Consider the following 25,767-nt stretch of genomic DNA (forward strand, 5'->3'; position numbering starts at 1 on the left):
TAACATTTTAAGACGTTTTTAATAAAACAAACAGGTGTAGGAACCTAACTGAACATTAATCCCTCAACGTTGTTCTATCCCTACTTCTACTAAAACCACACTCCTTGGAAAGCCTCTTTGGGAAAAGCCTTAAAAGGCAGTTGTGAGCCTGTTAGGAAATGCCCTTCCAAAGGCTGGGCTTCCCGGACATCCTCACTCGGAGAGTGACACCCAAAAGGTGGAGAAACAGCCATGCAGGGCAGCCTCAACAGTGGGGGGGGGGGGGGTTGCCCAGCAATCTGGGCGCAAAACCTCCACTGTCAGCTGAAAACACAAACTAAAAAATAAAGAAAAAATCACCAGCCAAACTCCTTGCGTTTCATTAAAAAAAAAAAAAAAAAAAAAAAAAAAGATAAAGAAAGAAAAGAAAAAACAGCACTCACACATGGTTCTTCTACAAATTCTAATTAAGAAACGTGACGTTCAGTGAGTTCTAGCACGCATAGTGGTGATCTTCAGAGACTGGACCAGCTTCTTGGCCACGTGAGGGGTACATGGGACGCAGCTGTTTACCTGAATGATTTCTTAAATAACTGACTACCACCACTCTAATTCTCCTAGGCATAGCCCCGTTACAGGCTACCGACCGCCAAAGTCCCACCCCAAACTTGCCTTGCCAACACACGTTAACTACAAGGGAGCCATCCCCCAGTCTTAGGGTGAATTGGGAAAGGGCCGGTTAAATGAGGAAACGGGCCACTCCTTGGTAAAAGTCTGCAGTTTCCTTTCCCAGTACATCTTCTTCTTGTTGAGGACTTCCATCTTGATCCTGTGCTCCTCCTCCGCCATCTCGCACTCGCGCTCGATCTGCTGGATTTTGGCCACGTGCACCTCGTTCATCTGGATCAGCTGCAGCTGGAGGATGGACATTTGCTGGTGGTGCTCCTCCTCGTGCATCTTCTTTAAAGCGCCTTCCTGAGTGGTTTTGCTCCTGTAGTTCTTATTGGCTGTGATTCTGACGGCTGAACACGAAGGTTCCGGCTGCGAGGTCCCCTCACACACTGGAAAATGAACGAACTCTTTCTCTTCCTCGCACAGTTCTCTATTGGAAGCAGCAAAGGATTCTGGAAACAGTAACGGCAAAAAAAAAAAAAAAAAAAAAAAAGAAAAGAAAAAACAGTAGTGGGAAACATGTTAAAAGACTTTACAGGCAGAAGAAAAACGTCAGTCCAATCCCAGACAGCAGCGTCCCTCACTGCAGGGTCTGCACTCAGCCCTCTGACCGCACCTGACTTTTGTCACTGGGGCATCTCCAGGACATGGTCAGAGATCCCGCTTTCATCTGGCTGTCAGCCCCAGCACTGTGGGGAGGAGGCAGTGCTCGGCTCCCTTACCCTCTCCTCAGCACCTGACAAACTTGAAATCCCCTTCCTCCATTACCCTCCCCTAAGTGCTTTTCACAGCCACCTTCCTCCCTGATTGCTCCTTGGAGTACGGAGGCTCCTGTTCCATTCACCTGTCCCCCTTTTGGTACCCCCTCCCAAGGTCCCCATCTCTGGCTCTGTTGTCAATTTAACCTCCTAATCTGGTCCCAGCCTTGCTTCTTCCTTGTATCACTCTCCTGTGCTCACTTGGGTCCTGCCCCAAACTCATTCTCTGAGGTCATGCTTCTGTGTCTCACTATTCCCACAAGTTAGACTCAGTACTTATCCCTCCCACACACCAGTTTCTCTTTCTCAACCTCCTCTGTGATCCCTGCTGGTTCAGGGCCAATACTGGTTGTTCTGAAACCTCAGACCTCTCCTTCGTAAGTGTTCTCCTTAACAGCACTCAGCACACAGTGTTCCATCTTGGCACCAGGCCTTGCTCATTTCATTTATCCGCGGATACTAATTACCTTCCTTGGTACCCAGTGGATGGCTAGTGATGCTTATTGGCCTGAATACACAAAGAAAAGAGCACATGGACATAAAAAGGTTCCTTTTGTAGATGCGGTGTGTACACTGGTATTTTTATAGGGCTATAATATTAGTCTTAGAGAATGTCAATAAGAAAACCACTAACTCCAATAGCTCGTGGATCTTTTTGTTTGTTTGCTTGTTTGCGATAGGGCCTCCATCCCCGGCCGTGCACAGATTTGCTGTGCAGCTGAGGATGACCTTTAACTTTTCATCCTCCTGCCTCTACTCCCCACTCCATTGCCTGTGGCTGAGATTACAGGCATGCAAACCACCACCTCTGGTTTCATGTGAAGCTAAAAGCTGAACCCAGGGCTTTCTCACAGTGGGCAAGCACTCTCTACACCTCCAGCATTCCCGTGGAGATCTCTAGCTGTGACGCCAAGACCGTCTTGAGAAGCTCTGCATCCTCAGTAATGAGAATCTTCTCCTTAGAGAAAAGTAATACTAAGTTATTAACAAAATTAATTACATGATATGTCCAGTACATGATTCTGGAAGAGGGGATGCTGGGAATGGTAACAGCTGCTGGGGAAAACCTAATTTGTAACGTTCTGCCAATGGAAGGAGAATGGTTCCTATCGGGATGACTCCACTCCGAGGGGTGAGGTAACAGCTATAAGAAGTCTCTAATTAAGGCTAAAGAAAATGCAGAAATCTGAAACACAGAAATTTTTGGTAGAGAAGGAAAACAAAACCCTTTTTAAAAGAATTTATTTAACTTTACTTTATGTGATTGATGTGAAGGTACCAGATGCCCTGGAACTGGAGGTACAAACAGTGAGCTGCCATGTGGGTGCTGGGAATTCAACCCAGGTTCCCTGGAAGAGCAGCCAATGCCCCTAAGCGTTCAAGTGCTGAGCCACTTCTCCAGTCCGGGGGTGGGGGGACCCAACACTTTTGTATCATCTAGATAATGAGAATGTCTCCCTAGTACTCCTACCAAGTGCAACAGCTCTCACCGGGACTCAGCGTCCTTCCTGCAAATTCTCTGTCTTCCTGGCACTAACCGAAGCCAGATATTACACATGCCTATCTCCTAGCACGTAGATGACTGAGGTAGGAGGTTCACCTGTGTGATGTCAGCTTGGGCCACTATAGCAATATTTTATTTATTTATTAACAAATAAAGCTTGCCTGAAGATCAGAGTGCAGAGCTAAGCCACTAGAGGCCAGGGAGTGGTGGCTCACACCTTTAATCCCAGAACTGGGAGACAGAGGCAGAGAGATCTCTGTGAGTTCAAGGCCACCCTGGATTAAATGAGATTGAATTTGTCTAAAAAGAGAACTAGAACTCACACAAAGGTGATTCCTGCACTCAGGAGTCAGACGCCTTTGAGGCCAGCACTAGGGAGGCTGGGACAGGAATGGTATGGCTGGGTAGAGATGTATGTAAGGCAGGAGGAGACAAGAGCTCATTGCAATCTGAGGTTTGGTGGAGAGCACTGTAGTCTGCAGTCACACAGAGGACAGGATTGCACTTTGTCTGAGTCTTGGTAGAGCTCTCTAGTGACCTGGCTACTTTGCTTTTCTGATCTTCAGCTTGAACCCCAATATCTGTCTCTGGGTTTTTAATAATCATGCTACAGGCTACATAGTAGATTTCTGTCTCAAAAATATTATCTGGGGCTGGAGAGATGGCTAGACTGCTAAGAACACCTGTGGTTCCTCTGGAGTTCCCAGGTTTGATTCCCAGCACTCTGATTTCAGGGGAATCTGATGCCCTTCTCTGGCCTCTGTGGGCACTGCGTGCATATAGTACACGTGCAAGCAAAATGTGTATACACATAAATAAAAATAAATATCTCTCCCCCCCTCCAAAAAAAAGAAAGGAGAAAAAGTCTCCAGCTCTTTTGAGGGAGAAACAGCCTCTCACTTCACTCTCGTGTAGAGCCCAGCGCAGAGCCTGGGACGGCAGGGAGCACTGAATAAATGCATGTGGATGGAGCTGGTGACAGTGGGGCACATCTCTCCCCACCTGACACAGGAGACAGGGATGCGAAGGGCGACACTGAGCAGAGGCCCTCGGATGTGAGGCTCAACCACCTTACCTCCCATTTTCCTTTCCCATCTCAGATCTGAAAATGGTTTTGATTTTGAAGACTGAAAACAGACACTTCTACCCTCACAGCTCGAGCCCACGCCTATGCGCCTTTAAAGTTCGCCCATTCACAATGTAAAACTTCCAATTCTCAGATAGTCCCCTTTATCTGAACAACCCTAGGCTTCAGGGACACGGTGGTGGCAGTGCCCGCAGCTCCCGTCCCGTGCACCACACAGCCACCGGCGCTTTACAGTCCCTCAGTCAACGTCTACAGCCTCTGGGGACACGATGACGCCAGGAAACCAAATCTAGCATCCAAGGCCATCTGGCAACATGAAAATCCAGGACTCTGATCCAGGCCCGCGTAACAACAAAATCATAGCATCGTAACGTCTGTAAGCAAAGAAAGGATTCCTTTTTAAGATGTGTGCCGCCATACGCATTCCAAGGAAAACAGCTAGACCTCTTAAGAAGACTGGAGGAAGACAGGACTTAAAGCCAGACAGACCAGTAAAGTAATTTTCAAACAATTATTAGCACCTATACATCGATGCTAGTACTCAGGCTGAGCGATCCCACATCAGAAAAAGACTAGCCTGGGAATAGCAGCCTGCTGCAAACGTATACCCTACCGTCTCTCTCCCAGGTGAAATGATGCCACCCAAAATAGAAAACAGCCCAATTCTATGCAAAGAGTGGGAAGACTTTCCTGGGACTGAGAACTCAGCCAAGAGGGTGTTCTATCACTTGGGTAATTTGAGTAAATTTAACACTCTCAGGAGAAGCCTACTACAGCAACGAACAGACGAGAAGAAAACTGTGCAGGACAGTGTCCGGTTAGCTCCTCAGAACGAAGGAGAAACGTCTGAGGAAATGAGTGAGATGCGATGGCTGTGTGAATGGAGTTTACATCTTAACTAAAACGAAAAGGCCGGGCTTACGCACAACAGCAGACCTGGGTCTAAAGCATGCTCTTCCAGGTGAGGAAAGCAAAGGCAGACCCACTGCAGCACAGGTTTAGCGTGTGGACGAATGAGTACAGGTGAGAGAATACTAAAGCCTGGCAGAGCCATGAGGATGCAATGCGAGAGAGCACACACAGCTAACACACTCGAGGATGCAAGTGTGCCGCGACTGGAAATCCATTACAGTCCTGGGTACCTGAGCTCACACCCTAGGAGAGGACTGGGTTCAACAGCGAAAAGGGGACTCAGAAGGAAACGTTCACATGATTTAATGAAAACTCCATAAAGAGATATAATTCAAAAATTTAAATATAACTTCTCATAAACGGTGTGGCTGCTAACTAAAAATGCCCAGTTCTCTTAAATGTAGTCAAGGCACTACTGAGATGGCTCAGTGGGTAAAGGTGCTTGCTGCCAACTCCGATGGCCTGAGCTGGATCCCCAGGATCCATGTGGTAAATAATAGTTGTCCTCTGACCTCATACAGGCTGTGGCAAGCACAAACACAATTAAAGAAATAAATCATCTTAATGTATTTCAACTGTCATCTTACCCACTAGGCCACCTCTCCACACCTGTTCTTCAAAAAGGATAATTATCACAGATCACAAAGTCTGCACACTGGAAACTGTGATAAGGAGCCAGTGCCTACAGGACGAACACTGGTTTTCTTATAAATATGTCCCTAAGTTATGGTAAGGCCACTGTGTTCAAACACTGCTGAACATGTCAGGAAAGTCTTCGACAAAGCCATGAACATCCACGGGTTAGTGACACGGTGATGCTATCTCCCATAATAACACAGCTAGAGGGAGGCCTCTAGTGGAACCTGTTAAACTCCATCCCGCTCACCATTCTATAATAAACTCCAGCACTGATCAGCAGAGCAACTCTGAGTGCTTACACCCACACTACAAAAGCTACACTGACTTTGTGATGTATTTTATCCAGCGTTATCTGAAAACTTATTTAAACATGTTATTAACATAAAATTATTGATGAGATTCTTTTGTGGTATTAAGGCTTCAAAATGTGGTGCGTCTGATTACAGATCATCTCAGTTTTGTCTACTCATATTTCAACAGCTTATTAGCCTCCTGCCACATGGCTTCTGTATTAGACACTACAGTGTTACAGATACAAAAGCAACACACATTGTCATGTGTCAAAAACATACAAGAGCCGGGCGGTGGTGGCGCACGCCTTTAATCCCAGCACTCGGGAGGCAGAGGCAGGCGGATCTCTGTGAGTTCGAGACCAGCCTGGTCTACAAGAGCTAGTTCCAGGACAGGCTCCAAAACCACAGAGAAACCCTGTCTCGAAAACACCAAAAAAAAAAAAAAAACATACAAGATAGTTACATTTTCTACCTTTTCCCGTACCAATTTGCAGAAACTATCGTTAATAATGCTAGCTTCCCTACCCCTCCCATTTTTGTTTATTTAACTCTATTACCACTTGTGTGTGTAGAGAGAGGGGAAGGAAAGGAAGAAAGGGAGCTGGAGGATGTGATGTGGGATGCCGAGATGTCCCTCTGTATGCTGTGAATATGTTTTATTACCATTGGTTAATAAAGAAGTTGTTTTGGCCTAAGGAAGGGCTAGGCAGGAAATTCAAGCAGAGATAGAGGGAGAAAGAAGGCAGAGTCAGGGGAGATGCCAGCAGCCACTGGGGAAGCAAGATGTGAGGTAACAAGCGACGAGCCTCGTGGTAAAATATAGACTAATAGAAATGGGTTAAATTGTAAGCGCTAGTTAATAATAAGTCTGAGCTAATAGGTCAAACAGTTAATATTAAGCCCCTGAGTGGTTATTTTAAAAGCAGCTGTGGGTCCTAGTGGGATGAGAAACCTCCAGCTACAGAGACGAGCATGTGCACATTTCATCTAGGATAGAGGAAGACACCAGATGCCCTGCTCCATCACTCTGCCTTATTCCCTTGGGACAGGGTGTCTCCCTGAACCTGAGCTGGATTTGTGACTCCAGAGGTCCTCCTGTCCCCCTCCCTACAGAACTGGGATTACAGCTGGCGTTTTGTGGAGCTGCTGGACTCTGAACAGCAGCACTGTACCCACTGAGCCATCTCTGCAGGACCTTCTCCCTGACTTCTCCAAGGTAAACTGAAATATAAAATGGGTAAAACCCCCAAAGCCATTTTGAATTGCAGAAAGAGTTCCAGTGCCTCAGCTATTAGTGTTAGCATCACTTTGGGCATGTCAAGGCTCGCTGCTCTCAGGTCTGTCATGGAGGCAGGAGCTTTGGTTGTGCTTTAACAAACACCAGCAAACAGGAACACCTCCAGTGTGACCTATGTACAAGTATCTAAGTTAAAATAACTTGCAGAGATGTCTCTCAGTAATAAAAACACTCGCTGTTCTTGCAAAGCACCAGGGTTTGGTTCCTAGAACCAATATCAGCCAGATCACAACTGTCTGTAATTCCAGTTCCAGGGTATCTGACACCCTCTCTGGCCTCCAGGTACCCTGCATGTGCGTGGTGCATATACAAACATACATACACTGTCACATACATATGTGTAAAATCAAACAAATCTTAATAAATGTCTTACAAATGAGTCTCTAGCAAACACCACTACAGAAAGGGCATCAAGGATCCATATTTTGGCCAAGAGTAGTGGCGTACGGTTTTTGTTCCAGTAATTGGGAGACAGAGGCAATTAGACCTCTATTAGCTCAATGCCAGCCTGTCCTATATAAAGAGTTCCAGACCAGCCAGGTCTACATAATGAGACTAAATCTGGAATAAAAAAAAAAAGTCACGAGATGAAATCTCTAGATCCTACCTCAGATTTTTAAAGTGTGTGGGAGGGTTGTTCCCCAAATACAACCCTATAAGGGCTTGTGAGATGACTCATGGATAAAGCTACTTGCCACCAAGCCTGAGACCATTCCCCAAGAGTCACATGATAGAAGGAGAACTAAAAACATAAAAAGAATAGCTACAGAACTGACACATAACAATCTAGAACACACATTTGCTCAATGAGTGGCACTCACAGGAGCGTCTTCCTCAGCACAACCCAGGACCCGGGGAAAGTCAGTCCTGCTAACCCATCTCCTCCATTCCCAGAGCCAAGACCCGGGGAGAGTCAGCCCTGCTAACCCATCTCCTCCATTCCCAGAGCCAAGACCCGGGGAGAGTCAGCCCTGCTAACCCATCTCCTCCGCTCCCAGAGCCAAGACCCGGGGAAAGTCAGCCCTGCTAACCCATCTCCTCCATTCCTAGAACCAGGACCCGGGGAGAGTCAGCCCTGCTAACCCATCTCCTCCGTTCCCAGAGCCAAGACCCGGGGAGAGTCAGCCCTGCTAACCCATCTCCTCCGTTCCCAGAACCAAGACCCGGGGAAAGTCAGCCCTGCTAACCCATCTCCTCCGTTCCCAGAGCCAAGACCCGGGGAGAGTCAGCCCTGCTAACCCATCTCCTCCACTCCCAGAACCAAGACCCGGGGAGAGTCAGCCCTGCTAACCCATCTCCTCCGCTCCTAGAACCAAGGCCCAGGGAAAGTCAGCACTGCTAGGACCCGGGGAAAGTCAGCCCTGCTAACCCATCTCCTCCGCTCCCAGAGCCAAGACCCGGGGAGAGTCAGCCCTGCTAACCCATCTCCTCCACTCCCAGAACCAAGACCCGGGGAGAGTCAGCCCGGCTAACCCATCTCCTCCGCTCCCAGAGCCAAGACCCGGGGAGAGTCAGCCCTGCTAACCCATCTCCTCCGCTCCTAGAACCAAGGCCCAGGGAAAGTCAGCACTGCTAGGACCCGGGGAAAGTCAGCCCTGCTAACCCATCTCCTCCGTTCCCAGAGCCAAGACCCGGGGAAAGTCAGCCCTGCTAACCCATCTCCTCCGTTCCCAGAGCCAAGACCCGGGGAGAGTCAGCCCTGCTAACCCATCTCCTCCGCTCCCAGAGCCACGCCTTCGGCTGCACTGACTGAACGCTCTGCAGTCACAGCAAAGTGACCAAAGCCTCAAAGACCAGCAAAGGAGGCGCATGCTCCACAGAAGCAGCACGGAGGGAGAAGAGAGCCGGCGGTGCCCACGTACGCTGTCTTTGCCAAGAGTTAGCTTGGCATGGGACCCCGAGAATTAAAACCCAGACATCAGTCTCCTATGTCATGAAATGATACATAAGGTTCATGCCAACTGACCACAGTGGTCACCCAGCCTACTAGCCTGGACTTAATCAACTGATTAGCAAGCAAAGTTTGGGCTGTAATTCGGCTTCCTAGGATGATCCACTCATGGGGGGAAAGTGTTAATCAAAAGCACATATTTAGCTCACATGGTAACTACCTTTCTCACTCTGCACAGCGTTCTTAGTTTCTAACAGTTTCTTACAACTTTTAATTAACAGGAGCCAGGCCCTCGGAGATCTGTCTACTCTGGGGACACTGAATTCAATGTTCTGCAAGGTAAGACCCAGATTTCCCAGGCAAGTGCTTGCTGGGACCTCGGAGCATCTCTGTGCAGCCCCGTAGCAAGCCCACCGGCCTTCCTCTGCTGTGGCGTACCTTCTGCAAACTGCAATGACCTTTTATAGAAGGTGTCACTTCCTGTTGTTGACAGTTTATCTATCTGCTTTTCTACCCTCTGCCTGCCTGCAGACAGGGGCACCCCTTGATGCCCACCTTCTGAAGCCATGGGTAACCAACCATACATCTTTGATTGCAGACTGTCTCTTCCTTCCCTGAGAATTATGTGTGGCATGTTTTGCTCTTTTCAAGAGGAGTATGTTAAAATGTAACTTTCGTTCCTAGAATTTCTCTAAATCCCCAGAATGACACAAATAAGAAAATTGGGTCACAGTGCTACAGTGAGTGGAAATACTGGTAAGAACTGGAGTGAATGCTAACACGGTGTTTTGCTTATTTAGTCTCTGTACTTTGGATGATTTTTTTTTTAATTTATATTTCTAGTCAGGCATGGTGGTGCACGTCTTTAATCCCAGCACTGAGGAGGCAGAGGCAGGTGGATCTCTGTGAGTGCGGCCAGCCTGGTCTACAGAGTGAGTTCCAGGACAGCCAAGGCTACACAGAGAAACCCTGTGTATATATATTTAATATATATGTTTATTAAAGAAATATGTATATATATGTATATATAAATATGTATATAGTTAATTCATCTTTGAGTGTATATGACTGTATGTAGCCCTGCATATGAGCATGGGGATGCGTGCACAAACCAGAATACGGCATTGATTCCCAGGGGCTGGAGTTACAGGCAACTGTCCACTGCCAAACGTGGGTGCTGGGAACTGAACTCTGGTCCTCTGTAAGAACAGCAAGTGCTCTGAATCACTGAGCCATCTCTCAAGTCGCTAATCCTGTGCTTCTGTTTCTAAATTGGAAATAGTTTACTCATTTAACACGCCCTTTTGAGTGATTTAAAGCAGGAAATCACTAACAGTAGCTTCTCAAAAACAGCTTATTTAAAGACCGAGCGAACAAACAGAAATCCCCATCAAATTTCTTTTAATAAAACAGACATGGTTTGAGCTAAGCAATCAGAATACCGCGTTAATGAGCATGATACACATGCGCTCTTTATGGTTAAGCTATAATCGTCTCTACATAAAAATAAAAATAAATCGGGATTTCTGTTCTGAAGGCCCTGTGTAACGACCCAGTCTGATATCAACATTTCTTACACGTTTGAAGCATTTTACAGTTGCAGTGTTAAGGGGCTGGAGAGCTGGCTCAGTGGTTAAGAGCACTGGTTGCTCTCTGCTCTTCTAGAGGTCCTGAATTCATCCCAGCAACCTCATGGTGGCTCACAACCATCTATAGTGGGATCTGATGCCCTCTTCTGCATCTATAGTGGGATCTGATGCCCTCTTCTGCATCTATAGTGGGATCTGATGCCCTCTTCTGGTATAAGGTCGTACATGCAGATAGAGCCCCCATATACATTAAATAAATAAGTCTTTTAAAAAAAAATCCAGTGTTAAACTGTTCCAGCCAGTGTAGCCCCACTGCCCGGGAAGTACCTTGAGCAGCTGCGTCCTGGTGGTATTCGGGCTCCTCCTCAGGCGGGCTCTGCAGGAAGTACAGTTGCTCCGGCAGCATGCTGCTGATCTTCTCCTTGCCCAGGACGTGGTTACTCAGCAGGGGGCTCCCGCTGCGCTTCACTTTCTCCCTTCTCTCGTGGGCCATAATTTTTTTGGTCCGAGCCTTGATGTTCTCCCAGCACTTCTTGAGCTGTTTGAAATCCCGCAGCGACACGCTGGGCTGGGAGTTGTACTCGTGCGCCAGCGCCTGCCAGGTGCGCTGCTTGAGGGCGATAGTCCGCGCATCGCTTTTCTTACACTCCAGCACATACTTGTACTTCTCCACTAAAGCAAGCAAGATGCTCTTCTCCAGCTCGGAGAAGTATTTGGCCGGTTTAATAATTTCGTTGTTTTGCATTTTCCACTCTGTTTCTCCTGGTTGTTAGCTAGCCTGCAAAGGGAAGTTTGAAGAAAGAATTACCAATTCTAGCGATAAAAATGGCACAAATCACTGAGGCTTAAAGTCCCTAACTTGGTTCCCTTCTTTATAATGGGGCAAGTAACTTATTTTTCACTAATGGTGAGCCACAAAAAGACGTCCACAACTTTACTGAGAATGGGATCTCTCATTCTCCAAGCCGACTTCCCAGGAGTCTTCGGAAACCCACTTATCACCCTGTTCTCTAATTTATCTCTGCTTAATGGAAGGAGCTGGTTAGTCTCCCAAATGTTAGGCCCCTTGGGAAATAAACAGCCTACTCTTTTTAAAAAAAATATTTATTTATTTATTATGTATACAATATTCTGTCTGTGTGTATGTCTGCAGGCCAGAAGAGGGCACCAGATCTCATTACAGATGGTTGTGAGCCACCATGTGGTTGCTGGGAATTGAACTCAGAACCTTTGAAAGAGCAGGCAATGCTCTTAACCGCTGAGCCATCTCTCCAGCCCCCCTCTTTTTTCTTTTCTTATTTATTTATTATTTTGGCACAGATGAAGGTAGAGGAGATCACTGTCTAATCAAACAGATCAAATAATATATATAAAAGCACTACCAAGATTTCAGACTCATAAAGACAGTGCTCCTGGATATCTGATATTTTTATTTTAATTATTGTTTAGATTTATTTTTGTGTATGTTTTGCCTATATGTATATCTATGTACCAATCACAAGCCTGGTACCCAGGGAGGTCAGAAGAGGGTGCTGGATCTCCTGGCACTGGAATGACAGACAACAGTGAGCTGCCATGTGGGTGCTGGGAATCAAACCCAGATCCTTTGTAAGAACAAGTGTTCTTAACCATTGAGCCAGCTCTCCAGCCCTGATGGTTTCAGTTTTGTATCCTTGACCTGGGTGATCGGAAAGGGAGCGTTGTGAGCTGGAGCGCACAGTGAGTTCTAGACCAGTTTAGGCTACCATGTGAGATCATGTCTCAAAAAGAAAAGAAATAAATAAAAAGTGAGAGGCGAAGTCTGTGACCTATCGGGTCTGAGCCAGTATTTTTATTTATTCTATGTTATTTGGTGTTTTGAGACAGTTTCTCTGGGCAGTCCTGGATGATCTGGAACTCCCTATCCAGACCAGGCTGGCCTCAAGTCAGAGATCTACCTGTCCCTGCCTCCCGTGCACCACCACAGCCTGGCAACTGAAAGCCACTCTTGTGAGTCTACAGTCTTAAGAAACAATTTCTGTAATTTCAGTACAGTGCTCCTCTCCAAAACTGAGGGAGGCAAGAACCGGAAAGCTGAAGTGAACTGCCCGGGGCACAAAGGCAGCAGGGGCGCCTGAGATCTTCGCGTCCCGGAAGGGAAGCCTAGTGTTCCTGGCGTCATTCTATGACTATTGGACTTTGGGCAGTTTAGAATTATTCAACCAGGACTTCCTAAGTCACCTTGCCCTCCTCTACGGGGCCGAGTACTTTACAAATGCCTTAGTGTGCTGATGTGTACGAACACCCCCGCCCCACCCCGTCGCCATCGTCTGCTCACAAGTTTTCTGTGAGATGAATCCCTCACGTGAGTGATGGCAAACACGGCAGAGCCGCAGCAGCTGCAGAACAGTGAGCACTGGAACATCCCTTTCTGGAAAAGACCAACAGCCCAGACCCTTTTATGTTCTCTACGCCTCTGATCTTTCAGAGTAGTGGGCAAACATCAAGATATTGATGGTGGGATCCATTTAAAACTTCTTAACAAAATAACTGGGAGCCACCTTGAAAGGAGTTGACTGGTGGCTCGAAGTGAGGTCACCCGAACACCAAGAGTGACAGATATACCAAGTTCACTATGTTGTTTCCGCAACTATTTTGTTCATTTGAATTTTTCCATAAAAAATATAGGGGGAAAGGCTGTGGTTTTTTTCTTTTCTTTTTTCCCCTTTTTGATACAGGGTCTCATGTAGCCTATGACTTTAAGAAAAACATATCACCTTATGGGGGCTATTTAAGAGCGCCTGATGTTCTTCCAGAGGACCAGAGCTCAGCTCTCAGCAGAGTTCAGTTATTGAGCAGCTCACAACCAACTACAGTTTGAGCTTTAGGGGATTCAGCACCTTCTTGTGCCTCTACAGGTGTACACGCACACACGCATGCATGCACACATGTGCGCTCACACACGAACATATTTCTTTTTTTTAAATAAAAAATTTATTTATTATGTATACAATATTCTGTCTGTGTGTATGTATGTCTGCAGGCCAGAAGAGGTCACCTTATTACAGATGGTTGTGAGCCACCATGTGGTTGCCGGGAATTGAACTCAGGACCTTTGGAAGAGCAGGCAATGCTCTTAACCACTGAGCCATCTCTCCAGCCCCCACGAACATATTTCTTTAATCTTAAAACCATCCTATAAAAGCCAAACTTTAAGCCAGCACTCACACCCACACACCTGCTGAGGGGGTATCCTGTTGTGTCAGACTGACAATGCTCTACACCTCATCTCCAGTCAGGCTTAGAAGGAATACCGTGGGGAGGGGTTTCGCGGTCACACTGGGCACACAGGGTACTGGCGTTACAAACACAACCAAACACGTGTCAAAAGTAGGTTTGCCTCAGACCTTAAGCAAAGCTAAATAAGGGGCCATTTTTCTTCAAGGCTATGACCCTGGTACCTTTAAACTTTCAAACCCATGCTTTGTATTACTCCAGTAGTCCCATGATGACACCCAATCAGGGCTCCTTTTCCCCACAGGTCAAAATTAACTCTTTGCTTTCATCAATATGTCTACTCCCTATAACCCATTGTTCCTCAAACTAAAATATTTGAACACAGGTCCTACACAGCTGTCCTCTCCCGCATCATCTCTATCTTACGCCATACCCATGTCCAACTCTCTGGGCTTTTACTACAGAGTCAGTGGGCACAATGGGAGTTATTAAAAAATGAATAGTTCCCTGAGCCAATTCTGACTTGCCCACACCCACACCTCTGCCTCAGGAGCAATGATATGTCTACTGCCCCCGTGTGTTCCCTGATCTTTTCAGAATGGCTGCTCTAAGGACTTAGGTTTCTAATTCACAAATGAAAAGGGTTTCTCTCTACTTTTTCAGTTAGGTATAAAGCTATTTTAATATTTGCATATGCTTACTTTCTAAATAAATATTCCTCTTACTTTGACTATTTTTTCAAAACCCATCTAGACAAGGAGCTGTCGCCTCAAAAGACGGAAGCATCCAAATTGTCTCTGTAAACTGTGTAACTGACGACATCCCACTTACAGCACACAAGTCCATCTGTCTGTCTACTTCTCTGCTCTTGTCGCGAACATTCTAATTCTACCCAACTGTGGAGGTGAAAAACGTCTTTTCGTTGCTTAATGTTCCATGATCTTGGCTCTTGGGCAGACAAAGCACACCCTGAGGTTCAGTCTCTGTGACACTTGGTAGAGCGGAATTTGTCAAGCATTTTAGGAAGACTTCCTTGCCATGTGTGCAGTACCACTGGCTGCCATGAGGTGGTGATGGAAAGAAAGGTCAGGGTTGAGTTCTGCCTTAAGGGCGGCCAGGCTGAGCCCCAATAAGAGCAGACAAGTTTGACTGGGCTCTTACCGTGAGTTAGGCTGTATACCGAATGCTTTAGATGCAGTATATCATTTCATCTTCCCCTAAATCGCTCTTGAGAGCATCATCCATTACCCTTCAATTTTTCTGTTAAAGAAAAATCTAAGTACCAGAAGAAATTATACAACTGTTCTCAAAAGCAAACACCCAGAATTACCAACACCTGGGAACCATTAACAGCCTATTAACTAAACTGTTATTTAATCACTAGCTAAGTACAACCAGAGTTGCTAATTTACTTTGCTTAATTTCGTAGAACACCAGGCCTCTCTGGGCCATGTGGTTGTGTTCAACAGAAAGTTAAAAGGGATTCTGATGTAAGCCCAAGCTTTTGCACCCCACAGTTTCCTTGTGGATTCCCAAGAGTCTTGTGAGGGGGCTGTTTAACTCTACAAACAAATGATTATGTCTATTTCCAATATAAGGGGCTGAGACCCAGGAACCTGCCACGGTCACAGAGACAGTGAGTGGCAGAACCAGGAGTCATAGCCAGCACAGTCTGCAAAGCCTACACTCCTCTGCTCGGCCTGGTTCTCTCATTTCAGCTCTGGAGATGGTCTCCACTTCCTGCTAAAATGATGCCAATTACTGAGCAATCCGGTGATCTGCTGGCAAAGGCCCAATGACAGGGCAGCCTGGGGAGCGGTGTCTGCTCTGCCCATCCCCACTTGCTGGTTCTGCCCTCTTTCCTCCCCACCTCCTTGCTCTCTCTTAAATGGAGGGCCCACACAATCCCCCACGAAAGCACCCCTCACTCAGTCTAATCAGAACTCTGAAATAATACCCCAGCCTGTCTGATAAAAACTGGAAGCAACTATAGAGATAATGTAGTGCTTTAAAGTGGGCCCCACCCAGGGCTAGGGTGGCATCCCACAGGACACCTGACTGACAGTTCTCGTCAAACAAACAACTTCCCAAGTAAGAGATCTCTGCAGCAAAGTGTGTCATTGGAAATACCAATGTCCACAATAGGTTACAGATGGCAACACAGCAAGCCTTCCCATTTGTGTGAGCTTTCGTTAGCGTTCGCTGCCTTCTCTGCCCCCACTCTGCTCAGCAGCAACTCCTTGTGGGTGCTGTTCTGCTGGTATACTACCTGTGAGTATATTATCATGGTTGTAACCCGACAGCAGCCCTGTGACCCTCACAAGTGGGTCCCAGTGGACAGTGAATGCACATGTACATTTTATATAGGTATAAAACCACCAACCACACGCAGAATATCACATAAAACAAAGCTGTGTTAAAGTATACTAAAAAGCTGCGTTAAAGTAAAAATGGTCAATAAAACAGCAAAATCCAAATGCAGTGAAAGTTCCCCTGGGGCTTGGCAAAGATCTGAAGACAGGTCTAAATAAAAGAGCACAGTAATTCTAATACCATAAAAGAACAAAGAGGAAGTGATTAGCACAATTCCCAAAACACTAACATTGATTAAACCAGAAGTTGATGACCAGGTACTAGTTTATTTAATATTCACCTTAAAAGGGAAAGCCAGCTGTTTTGTGAACTGAATGACTGTATGTTACCAACTCCCAATGCCAAATTGTTAGTCTCCAGTGGGCTGCATTTGGGATTAGACACTTAGAGAAGTAATTAGGATTAAATGAGACTCCAAGTATGGGCCTTTGGTCCAACAGGAATAGTGCCCTAACAGAGACATCAGAGACCTTGCACACTCCCCCTCCCGCTGTGGACAAAGGAGGGGGCAGATAAGCATACTACCAAGACAAGAGCCTCGCAATGAAACCATTCTAGCCAACACGTTGAACTAGGACTTCTCAGGCACTGAAACTACAAGGGAAAAGTCTGTGCTGAAGCCACGCAATCTGCGGTATTTTGTTATGGCAAGCAAAGAAGATTGATAATGACAATTTGTGATGTTAAAGTCCACCAAGGGTGAAACTAAGTCTTAAGGCTTGAGCAAAGTCTAGAGAAATGGCAAAGACTTTGTTTCTATTGTCTTTTATAGGAAAAAAAAATCACACCTGGAAGTTAATCCTGGTAACAGAAGAGCTAAGGTAGAGGAGACCTTAGACGGGTCAGGCAGTAATAAGCCAGGCTCCCAAGGCGAGGTGAAATGAAGCAAGATACGGGGTACCAAGAACCTCCACTCAAATTCTGGCCAACATTTGAGCTGTGCATCTCTGGGTGGGTCAGAGCATCACCTGCGAGATGAATTAGTAAGCCTGAACCCCGCACCAAGCCCAGCAGTGAGTAAGAAGTAAGATTAGCACATCTGTGCACTGTGGTTTTTTCTGTTTAACCCCATTTCAAACTGCTTCCAAAGTAGCACGATCTGGATAACGTATACTCAAACCTACACTTACCAGCCTTTTATTCCCGACACATAAAATTTAACCAATATAGAATGCACTCCTATAGAAGACTAAGCACTGTCCTAAAATATATGGCAGACACAAAGATAAGTGGAACCCCACATCTTGGGAAGAGCACACTCACAAGCAGATGCCTGAAAGGAATGGCATTCAGGAACAGACACCATAACAAAGGACCACGTGCCCTGGCTGCTCAGGGACGGGAAGAGGGGGGTCTGCCCTCTTGTGAACAAGAGACCACATTGGGTCTAAGGATGTGACTAGAAAGAGCCAATGGAGATAATTCAGAGTTTTACCCCAGGGGTGGGGTAAGAGAGGTTCTGCACCTGGAGTGGGACAATGTTCATAGGGAGAAAGAAATGTGTTCAAGGCCATCATGACCAGGATGTGTCTGAGCACACACAGGAGGACGGGAGGAAGAGAATGCAGAGGCACTGAGATGCACAGGGCCCGAAAGAGCGACAGTCCTGAGCTGGCATCAGAGAACGGTGCTCCCTAAGGTGGAGAGACTGCAGTCCCGCAGGACTGTAACTCAGAACAGAGCTCTGTAGCACTGAGTGGCGATACATGCACAGCAGCAGAGTGTGCCCAGGACTTTATTCCAGGACAGAGCTGTTCCTAAGAATAAGAACCTTAATGCCCACTAGAAACAAATTAGCAGCGGAACAAAACAGGCTCACAGCCTGGGAGACATAAAGGAGTAATGTATGATATATGGACATCATGGGTGGGCGGAGAGACCTTTCAGATACCTCCCATGGAGGCCTGGCAACAGGTTGCAGTCTGTCCTAAGAAAGCAAAGGCTAGTTCCTGCTTTCTGTTACCATTCTGTTTCCTGATTCAACATCTTGAAAATGATCATTCTTTGAAATAACCCAAATCCTAGCTTATTAAAACTTTAAAAAGAAAAAAAAAAGTCCTCACCTAACCTCTCCTTGTCACAGGTGAGAAATCTATGGCTTGGCACACGTAGGGCTTCTTGCAGACCTGGTAACGGAGGGGACAGCCTGCCCCTGAAGCTTTATGGTCTATTTCCAAACTCTGTCCTCACATTATCCCATTAAGGTGCCCTTTTCCGTGAGGTATTTTCAAGTCATCCCCCGCCATCCCATCTGCTGTGATTTGGATCGTAAGGCCCCTTGTGTTAGAGCCCGGTGCCCAGCTTGACATTCTCGGGAAGAACTGGAACTGTCAGAGGTGGCTCTAGTGGGGTGACTTCAGGACAGGGACTGAGCACCTGAAGGAGACAGCAGAACTCCAGCCCCTTCCTCATCTTCTCTTTGCTCCGTGGCCTACGGTAAGGAATCTTTCTCTACCTCGTACTCCCACCGTGCCACACTGCCCTGCCATAGGCCCAAATCAACGGGGCCGACTGAATGAAGACCTCAAGAAGTCTGAGCCTTCACAGACGTATGGCACACACCTTTAATCCCACCTCTCGAAGCAGAGGCAGATGGACCTTTAGTTCAAAGCTAGTTTCATCTAAATAGCGAGACCCAGGTCACCTAACGCTGCGTAGGCCTTGTCTCAAACAAACAAGCATGAGCCCAAATAATCATCCAGTCCCCAAACGCAGTGCAAGGGCTAAAGCCAGGGCTTCGTGCACGCTGGGCAAGTGTGCACTTCTCAGCCACACCCCCAACCCAGGCCACTTCTTTTTATAACCTGATTAGCTCAGAGTTAGGCGCAGTGACAGGAAGCTCACTGACACGTCATCTGAAAACTCAAGAGCTCTCTGTCACTTATTTTGTGACATGCAGCAAGCTCTTGCTCCTCCCTGCCAGTTCCTCATCCCTGCATTACAGCCAAAGCAGGTGCTCTCCAAGTCCCGGCCAGGGCTGGCAGTCCACGTTCACAGTCGCTTTTCTGCGATCTAATTTCCGCATTCCACCGCGAGACAGGGGTGGCATCTCTGGTTATTGGTTTGGACCAATGAAATACAATATCGCACAAAACTATGGAATGGCCCTGGAACTTCAAATGGTCCTTCTGGCTTTAAGGCCGTAGAAAGATTTGATTTTATAAATGAAGCAATTCCAGGTAAAGCAGCCAAAGCCAGTGATCAGTTCTCCAGCGTCTTGAAGACTGTCCACCATGCAGCAGACACTTGACAAATACCTGCTGAATGCATGCGGACACACACCTGCCTGCCATTTGTATGTTTTTATTAATTACAGTTACATGTTCTACTATCCAAAGTATCTCTTTTGATAAAGGATTAATAGGGAAATTGTAGTTTTCTGTTTTCTTGAGAAAACCATGAAGATCGTGAAGGAAGTAGAAACGGGAGTTTCTCGGAGCCTTAGGATAACTATGGCCGTCACTTTATGCTTGCATGCTCAGACTTACCTGCCCAGGACAGCTGCTCGCTCATGCCCTTTCCTCCCTCCCACCTCCTTTCATTTCAGAGGGCTTTGCATCAGCACTGACCCTTTTCTTCTAATGCGTTGTCCCCTTACCCACTCTCTCCAAGTAGCCAGAGAACGTGGAAGGGTGTATTTTTGCCATCTGTATCCGAGTGGGACACAGACTGGAACCAGCTTTGTGTTTAAGGCAAGCCCCTACTCCTCACCCTCTTCTTCTCCATCCTCCGACTTACACAAACCCTTCTTTAAACTAGATAAGTATTCTTGAAAGTCCTGACCCCTTCCTTCACCTCCTCCACAGCTTCATCCTAAATCAGCCCCCTCCCCGGCACCCCTGAAATGCCTTTAGATTTATTACTGAAGCCTCCCGGGCAGGAAGTTCTTCTGACATGCAGAAGGTGCCCTTCTGGGGGTGTTCCACACCATCCTGCCTCTTGGCTTAGCCAGGACACTCTCCTCCACTCCCACTTCAGAAGACTGGGTCCCAGGGCTCTAGCCCAGGGCTAGCGTGCTCAGCTCTTAGCACAGGTCTTTTACAGCCGTTTCTCCACACTGCTATTGTGTGCATCCTCCACACAGGAGATGCTCAGGGCTTGCTCAGACACACTGCATCTCTCTGCCAACCTCCTCTATCACTGTCCCATATGGACCAATCCTCCAGAGAGCTGAAGCCATACTAATGATTCCCTCACCATCTGCAAGTCTCATGACATCTGGTGACTTTAACCATACCCATGGGGCTTCCCCAAGCCAAACACCTCAGCGTGTTCTCCAACATGAGCGAGCAGTTACCAAAACTCATTCTACGATTTACCTCAGTATCTACTTCTGTCTCCCCTATTCTCATTGTTTGTCTCTTCTGTCAGACCCCGGTCTGCAACTGGTCTCCTAAATGCCTAATGCATCTGCCACACAGCCACAGTAGAGGTCATACTAAAATACAGCCCTGCTGTATTTAGCCCTGTGACATCTTTTCCATTTCCTAAGTCATAAAACAAGTCCAAACTCCTCATAAGACACTTAGGGCATTTCTAGATCCTGCCAGAGTGTCAGCGCCTCCTCCATCTGCCCCTCCTCATGTATCTTTCAACCTAATCACACCAAACTCAACTTCAAGCCCTTTAATTTGCTATCTTCTCATGGCTCAGTTTATTTCAGACTTCCTTTGCCTGCAATCTTTGCTCCAAGGTCCATTCAGTACCCATTTCTATCCTAACAGAACCAGCTCCCACGGAATTGTTCTAAAGCCTGCCTAAACTAAAGCCCACACGCCTGCTTCTATGTAACAACTTTTCTCCCAAAGTGAGTTTAAACAGTGTAACCGGCATTGTGCTGGTTAACTGTCCTCTGCTATACTGCAAGCTGTCTCTGGGAGGGGGGAGGGCCTGCATTGTCTCCACCGAGAAAAGGAGAAACTAGCAAGCAACAGTAGCTATTAAGAACATTTTGTCCTGAGAACAGATTAGGAGATCAACTATCTGCAACCAACTTAACTGAAGATGAAGCTGGAAGTTCACCCATGGAGGAGACAGAGAGGACACTCTTGCCTAGAATTCTCTCGGTTGGGAACTCCAGCTGACTGTCTCGGTTCCGCAGTTAGTTTCTGTCGGACAGCGGTAAACGCCCATTTTTTTATGTTCCCACCCTGCTGCTGTTTGTTCTCTGACCCAAGAAGACGGTCCCACTCTACCTGGGACTCTTGACTGGAAACTCCAGCAGACTACCGTAAGTCCTGGATTTGATCTAGCCTTGTGGTTGCTCTCTCAAGTGGTCTATACCCAGTCATTTCTGCTGGATGCTGCGGTTTGATGCTTTGCCATTCAGCTATGTCTACCTGCGACTCACTATTTATTCCTTTACTTTTGCTATCTTCCTATTCAATAATCCACCCATTCAACACTGAACGCGAGAGTGCTGTAGAAGAGTCTCCGGACTCTACAGAACGAATAGCCTCCATGCTATATGCACAATGTCACTGCACTTTTAAGAGAGAGAATGTCACAGCTGAGACTCGATAGCATGAATGAGATAAAAGCTGGTGGTCATAGCACATTCAGAATCTCCGCCATAGGGCTCGAACTCATCTCATTGGAGCACACTGCCCCTGAGTCTCTAGCAAATGAGGTGACCCCCCCTCTTCTACAAGCCCACTGTCAATCATAAATGTCAACCAGTAGCACATCCCACGTTTTTTATAATTTGCCCTTTGGGCCCATCTCCCTCTCTGGAATGGAAAAAATTATATATTTAAAAAATTATATATTGTATATTTTCTCCTAGGGAAATATATAATTTCTGACTCATCTCTTCACCTCAATATGTAGCATATGACTCAGCAAAGGACTGGTGCTCAGGAAACAGTTTTTGAATGAATTTCCTAATGGCCAGGAAATATAGTGAACCACTGTTGAGTTTCCTGTCAACTACTTGAAAAAAGAAAATCATCTTCTCTCTTTCTCTCTCTCTCTCTCTCTCTCTCTCACACACACACACACACACACACACACACACACACACACACACACACCATAATCACAAAGGTAAGAGACAGCAGGAAAATGGATGAGCTCCCAAGGTGTCCCTTTCCCAAAAGCACTTGCTCTTTCCACTGTGCTGTTTGTTGCCCTTACCATCCCCGTGGACCCCCAAGTCCTCTTCTGAGTCCTAGTTTAAAACAAAACACCTTTATCCAAGGAATCACTCATGAGAAAGGTGACACTGGGTAAGAAATTGGGAGCGTGCAGAGTGCCTTGCTGGTGGCTTCCAGCCGCGTCCTGAAGTGGCCAGCTCCTTGCCTCACTGCTGGTCCAACTACTGCAGCAGACCCTGGCAGTTTTCCTGGCTTTTTTTTCCTTACAGTTCTCCCCATTCCAAACTGACACTCTAAAGTTTCTTCAATCCCACTGTGTCACTTAGACAAGTGAAGACAGGTCCCAACACCCCTTCTTCACATCAATTAGGATTGGTATTTTAAGCATCTTATCAACCTCTACTTCTCCCGAAACATGCTACCAGGAACACTGCATCCTAAGACGCGCACCTCTTGGCCAGGCCTGGTGTCAGTGCCCGCATTTCATCTCAACACTTCCGCCCAGCTGCAGGAGGAAGGAGAGACAACTTTGATCTCTCTTCGGGTCTCCTCCCACTCCCCCTCAGGAAAAACCTGTCTCAAGATGCAGTCGTGAGGAGAGGAAATGGGTGACCCCATCTTTCTCCGGGTTTCTGAATTCTTTTTCTCCATTCCTATCACCCTCTCTGGCCTCAAACTCTCATAGCTGGCCTCAATCCTAACTCAGGAACTATTTTATTAACATGCAGCAATTTCCTGAGTAATCACACACTCGTGGTCTCTTCTGACATGCTAAACCGCCCCCACCACACACACACACTGCTCGGGCCCTAATACCCCAGCTCCAGTTTTAAATGTGTGAAAAGATCTGTCTTCACCCTAAAGCCATTCTCCTAAGTACCTCAAACATTTAAACTGTTAAATGTTATTGCAGTGATAAAATATCCATTCTCTGTCATCAGAACAAGGAGACTAAATTCTTGTTTCTTACTCCAACATAAAAATTCTCCCTGCAATTTTACAGAACTACCTCAGTACCAGTGCGATGATTTAATAATTTATGCCAACTGTTTAGGACCCGGGGCCTGGGACGTGTACTTAAATTTAGCTATCAGCGGATACACATTATCTCCCACAATCGTACCTGGGGGTGGTTATTACATCACACCCTACTCCCCCATAATAGAAACATCAACCCAGCAGCCTCAGAGTAAAGGAGCTTCTCCAAGGTCAGTCGGGCCGGGACGTGAGGCGCTGTTTCTTCCTCGGAAGGAGGGACCCAGCCCATTATCCATCAGGTCCGGACCGGAGGCAGGATCTCAATGGAGACAAGTACGGAAAAGCGGCGAGCGCAGTTCCCTGCACACAGTGGGCATGTGAGGACCGCGGCGCCGCGGGCTCTGCTGGATTTTTCCTCCAGCGCCTCCGGGGCCCCGAGCTCGGAGCACCCCCTCCTCCCGGGAGCTCCAGCGCGTCTGTGAGGCCCGCGCGCCGGCGCTTTGTACGCGGGCGGGCGGGCGGGCAGGCCGGGTTCCCGGGGCACCGCGGCGCGCGCGGGCGGCCGTCGGCCTGCGGGGAGGAGGGCGCGGCGGCTCGGCCCGAGAGCCCGCCAGACCCCCCTCCCCCTCACCTCGCGCTCCAGCTCCGCCCGCTTTCCCCGGCCGGCCGCGGTCCTCCGGGTCTCAGCCTCCTACCTGCAGCGGCGGCGCGGCGGCCGCGGGTCCCAGGGAGTTGCGCGGAGGCGCGAGCGCAGCGGCCTGGGCGGCTCTGGCGGGCTGGGCGGCCGGCAGGGCCGCGGGCTCCAGGCGCCGGGCGGCCGCGCGCCCCCGGCCGGCCAGGCCCCGCCGCGCGCGCCGCGGCCACAAAGCCCCGCTTTGCCGCCGCCCCCTCGCGGGCCGCCGCCGCCGCCTCCTACCGCTCCGGTGGGCGCCGCCGAGGGCGGGAGCGCGGCCCCGCGCAGTGCCCCCCCAGCCCCCGCCACTCCCGGAGCCGCGGTCCCACTGCGCTGCCCACCTTGGCCCGGGAGCTGCGGAAGGGGACCGTCTCCGCCAACAACAAAAGAATGCATTTTCCTGCGCCGGGGATGTGGCAGTCACCCGCACGAGTTAGCGCGAGCCTCTTGACTGACGTGGGCCCTTTTCTTCGGAGACTCCACGGTGCTGGGAATGGCACCCCCTTCTACTCTTGAGTTCATCGCCAACTTTTGTAGGTTTTTTTAAACAATCGGCCGGGTGTATCTCCTAAGACGGTGTGCGCTCTCCCTCCCCCAAGGACCCCGGCTGTGCCCACCGACCTCAGGACCCGCCTTGTGCGCCGACCCAGTGGGACCCAGCGCACGCGGCTTAAACAACCGGGCGCCAAGGAGCCCTTCTTCGGACAAGGCCTTTGCCCCTCCCCCCAAGGATGAAGACTCTTTCTTTTGCTCTGGATCGGTAAAGAAGATCCCAAGCCCAGGGAAGGGCAAAAGAGGGTGGTTAAACTTTTACTTTTTACTCGAGATGAAACTTAACATAGCATAAAAATAACCATTTAACAATTAACAGTTCAGTGGCGTTTATTACACTTGGAACAGTCAGCAATGACCACTTTACCTCTTAATTCTGAACGGTTCTATCAGAAGGAAACCCCCACAGAAATCAAGTAGTCACTCCACTGCTTAGTCCCTGAAAACCATTCATCTGTTTTCTTTCTCTATAGATTCACCTTTTCTGCATATTTCATATAAATGGAGTCGAGTACCTTTTCGGGGGTGGTGGTGGGCTCGTGTGTGTGTGTGTGTGTGTGTGTGTGTGTGTGTCTAAGCTTCCCAAGTTGGCCTCGAACTCACTCTGTTGTCCGGGCAAGTCTTTGAACCTACAACCTACTGCCTAAGCCTCCCTAGTAGCTTAGATCACAGGCCCGCTCCACCAGGTCTTGTGTGGCTAGATCAAAAGAATCCAGACATGGTTCATCCAGGCTGTAGCAGGAATCACACACTTCACTGCTTTTTTTTTTTTAACTTCCTGCTTATTGGTGTTTTACCTGTATGTATGTCTGTGTGAGGATGCTGGGTCCCCTGGAACCAGAGTTACAGACAGTTGATAACTTCCATGTGGGTGCTGGGAATTGTACCTGGGTTCTCTTGAAGAGTACTCAATGATCTTAACCACTAAGCCATCTCTTCAGCCTCGCTTTTTATGGCTATGTAGAATGGTATTGTGTGTGTGTGTGTGTGTGTGTGTGTGTGTGTGTTATATTACAGTTTGCTTTACTGTTCCTACATCTGTCGGTGGCTGTGTGGGTTATTTCCACCTCTTGGCTAATGTGAGCTGGATCTCTGAATACACCTACACGTTTGTCTAAATAACCTGTTTCTAGTTTTTTGGGAAACATACTTAGGAGTAGAATTTCCAAGCCACATATTTTAATATAGTCATATGGATAACTCTTTTGTTTTGTTGCTTTTTGAGACAGGGTCTCCTGTTAGCCCAGGCTGGCCTCAAA

General features: G+C 47.7%; 1 protein-coding gene across 4 annotated transcripts; it reads right to left on the reverse strand.

Annotated features, from left to right (window-relative positions):
* Msantd3 (Myb/SANT DNA binding domain containing 3) lies at positions 1-24,445 on the reverse strand. 4 transcript variants are annotated; one of them, XM_075967234.1, is made up of 3 exons: positions 24,298-24,445; positions 10,949-11,399; positions 1-1,103 (listed from the first exon to the last, which is right to left on the reverse strand). In XM_075967234.1, exons 2-3 carry the CDS (start codon positions 11,364-11,366, stop codon positions 694-696), a joined length of 828 nt encoding a protein of 275 aa, XP_075823349.1. In that variant the 5' UTR covers positions 11,367-11,399; positions 24,298-24,445; the 3' UTR covers positions 1-693. The 4 variants fall into 4 exon arrangements, with proteins under 4 accessions (XP_075823349.1, XP_075823348.1, XP_075823350.1 ...); XM_075967233.1 differs by lacking the exon at positions 24,298-24,445 and adding an exon at positions 23,979-24,113; XM_075967235.1 differs by lacking the exon at positions 24,298-24,445 and adding an exon at positions 23,429-23,524.
* Positions 24,446-25,767: the final 1,322 nt, after the last annotated feature.

Source organism: Microtus pennsylvanicus, chromosome 3, assembly GCF_037038515.1.
Source record: "Microtus pennsylvanicus isolate mMicPen1 chromosome 3, mMicPen1.hap1, whole genome shotgun sequence".
In the NCBI taxonomy this organism is placed as follows: domain Eukaryota; kingdom Metazoa; phylum Chordata; class Mammalia; order Rodentia; family Cricetidae; genus Microtus; species Microtus pennsylvanicus.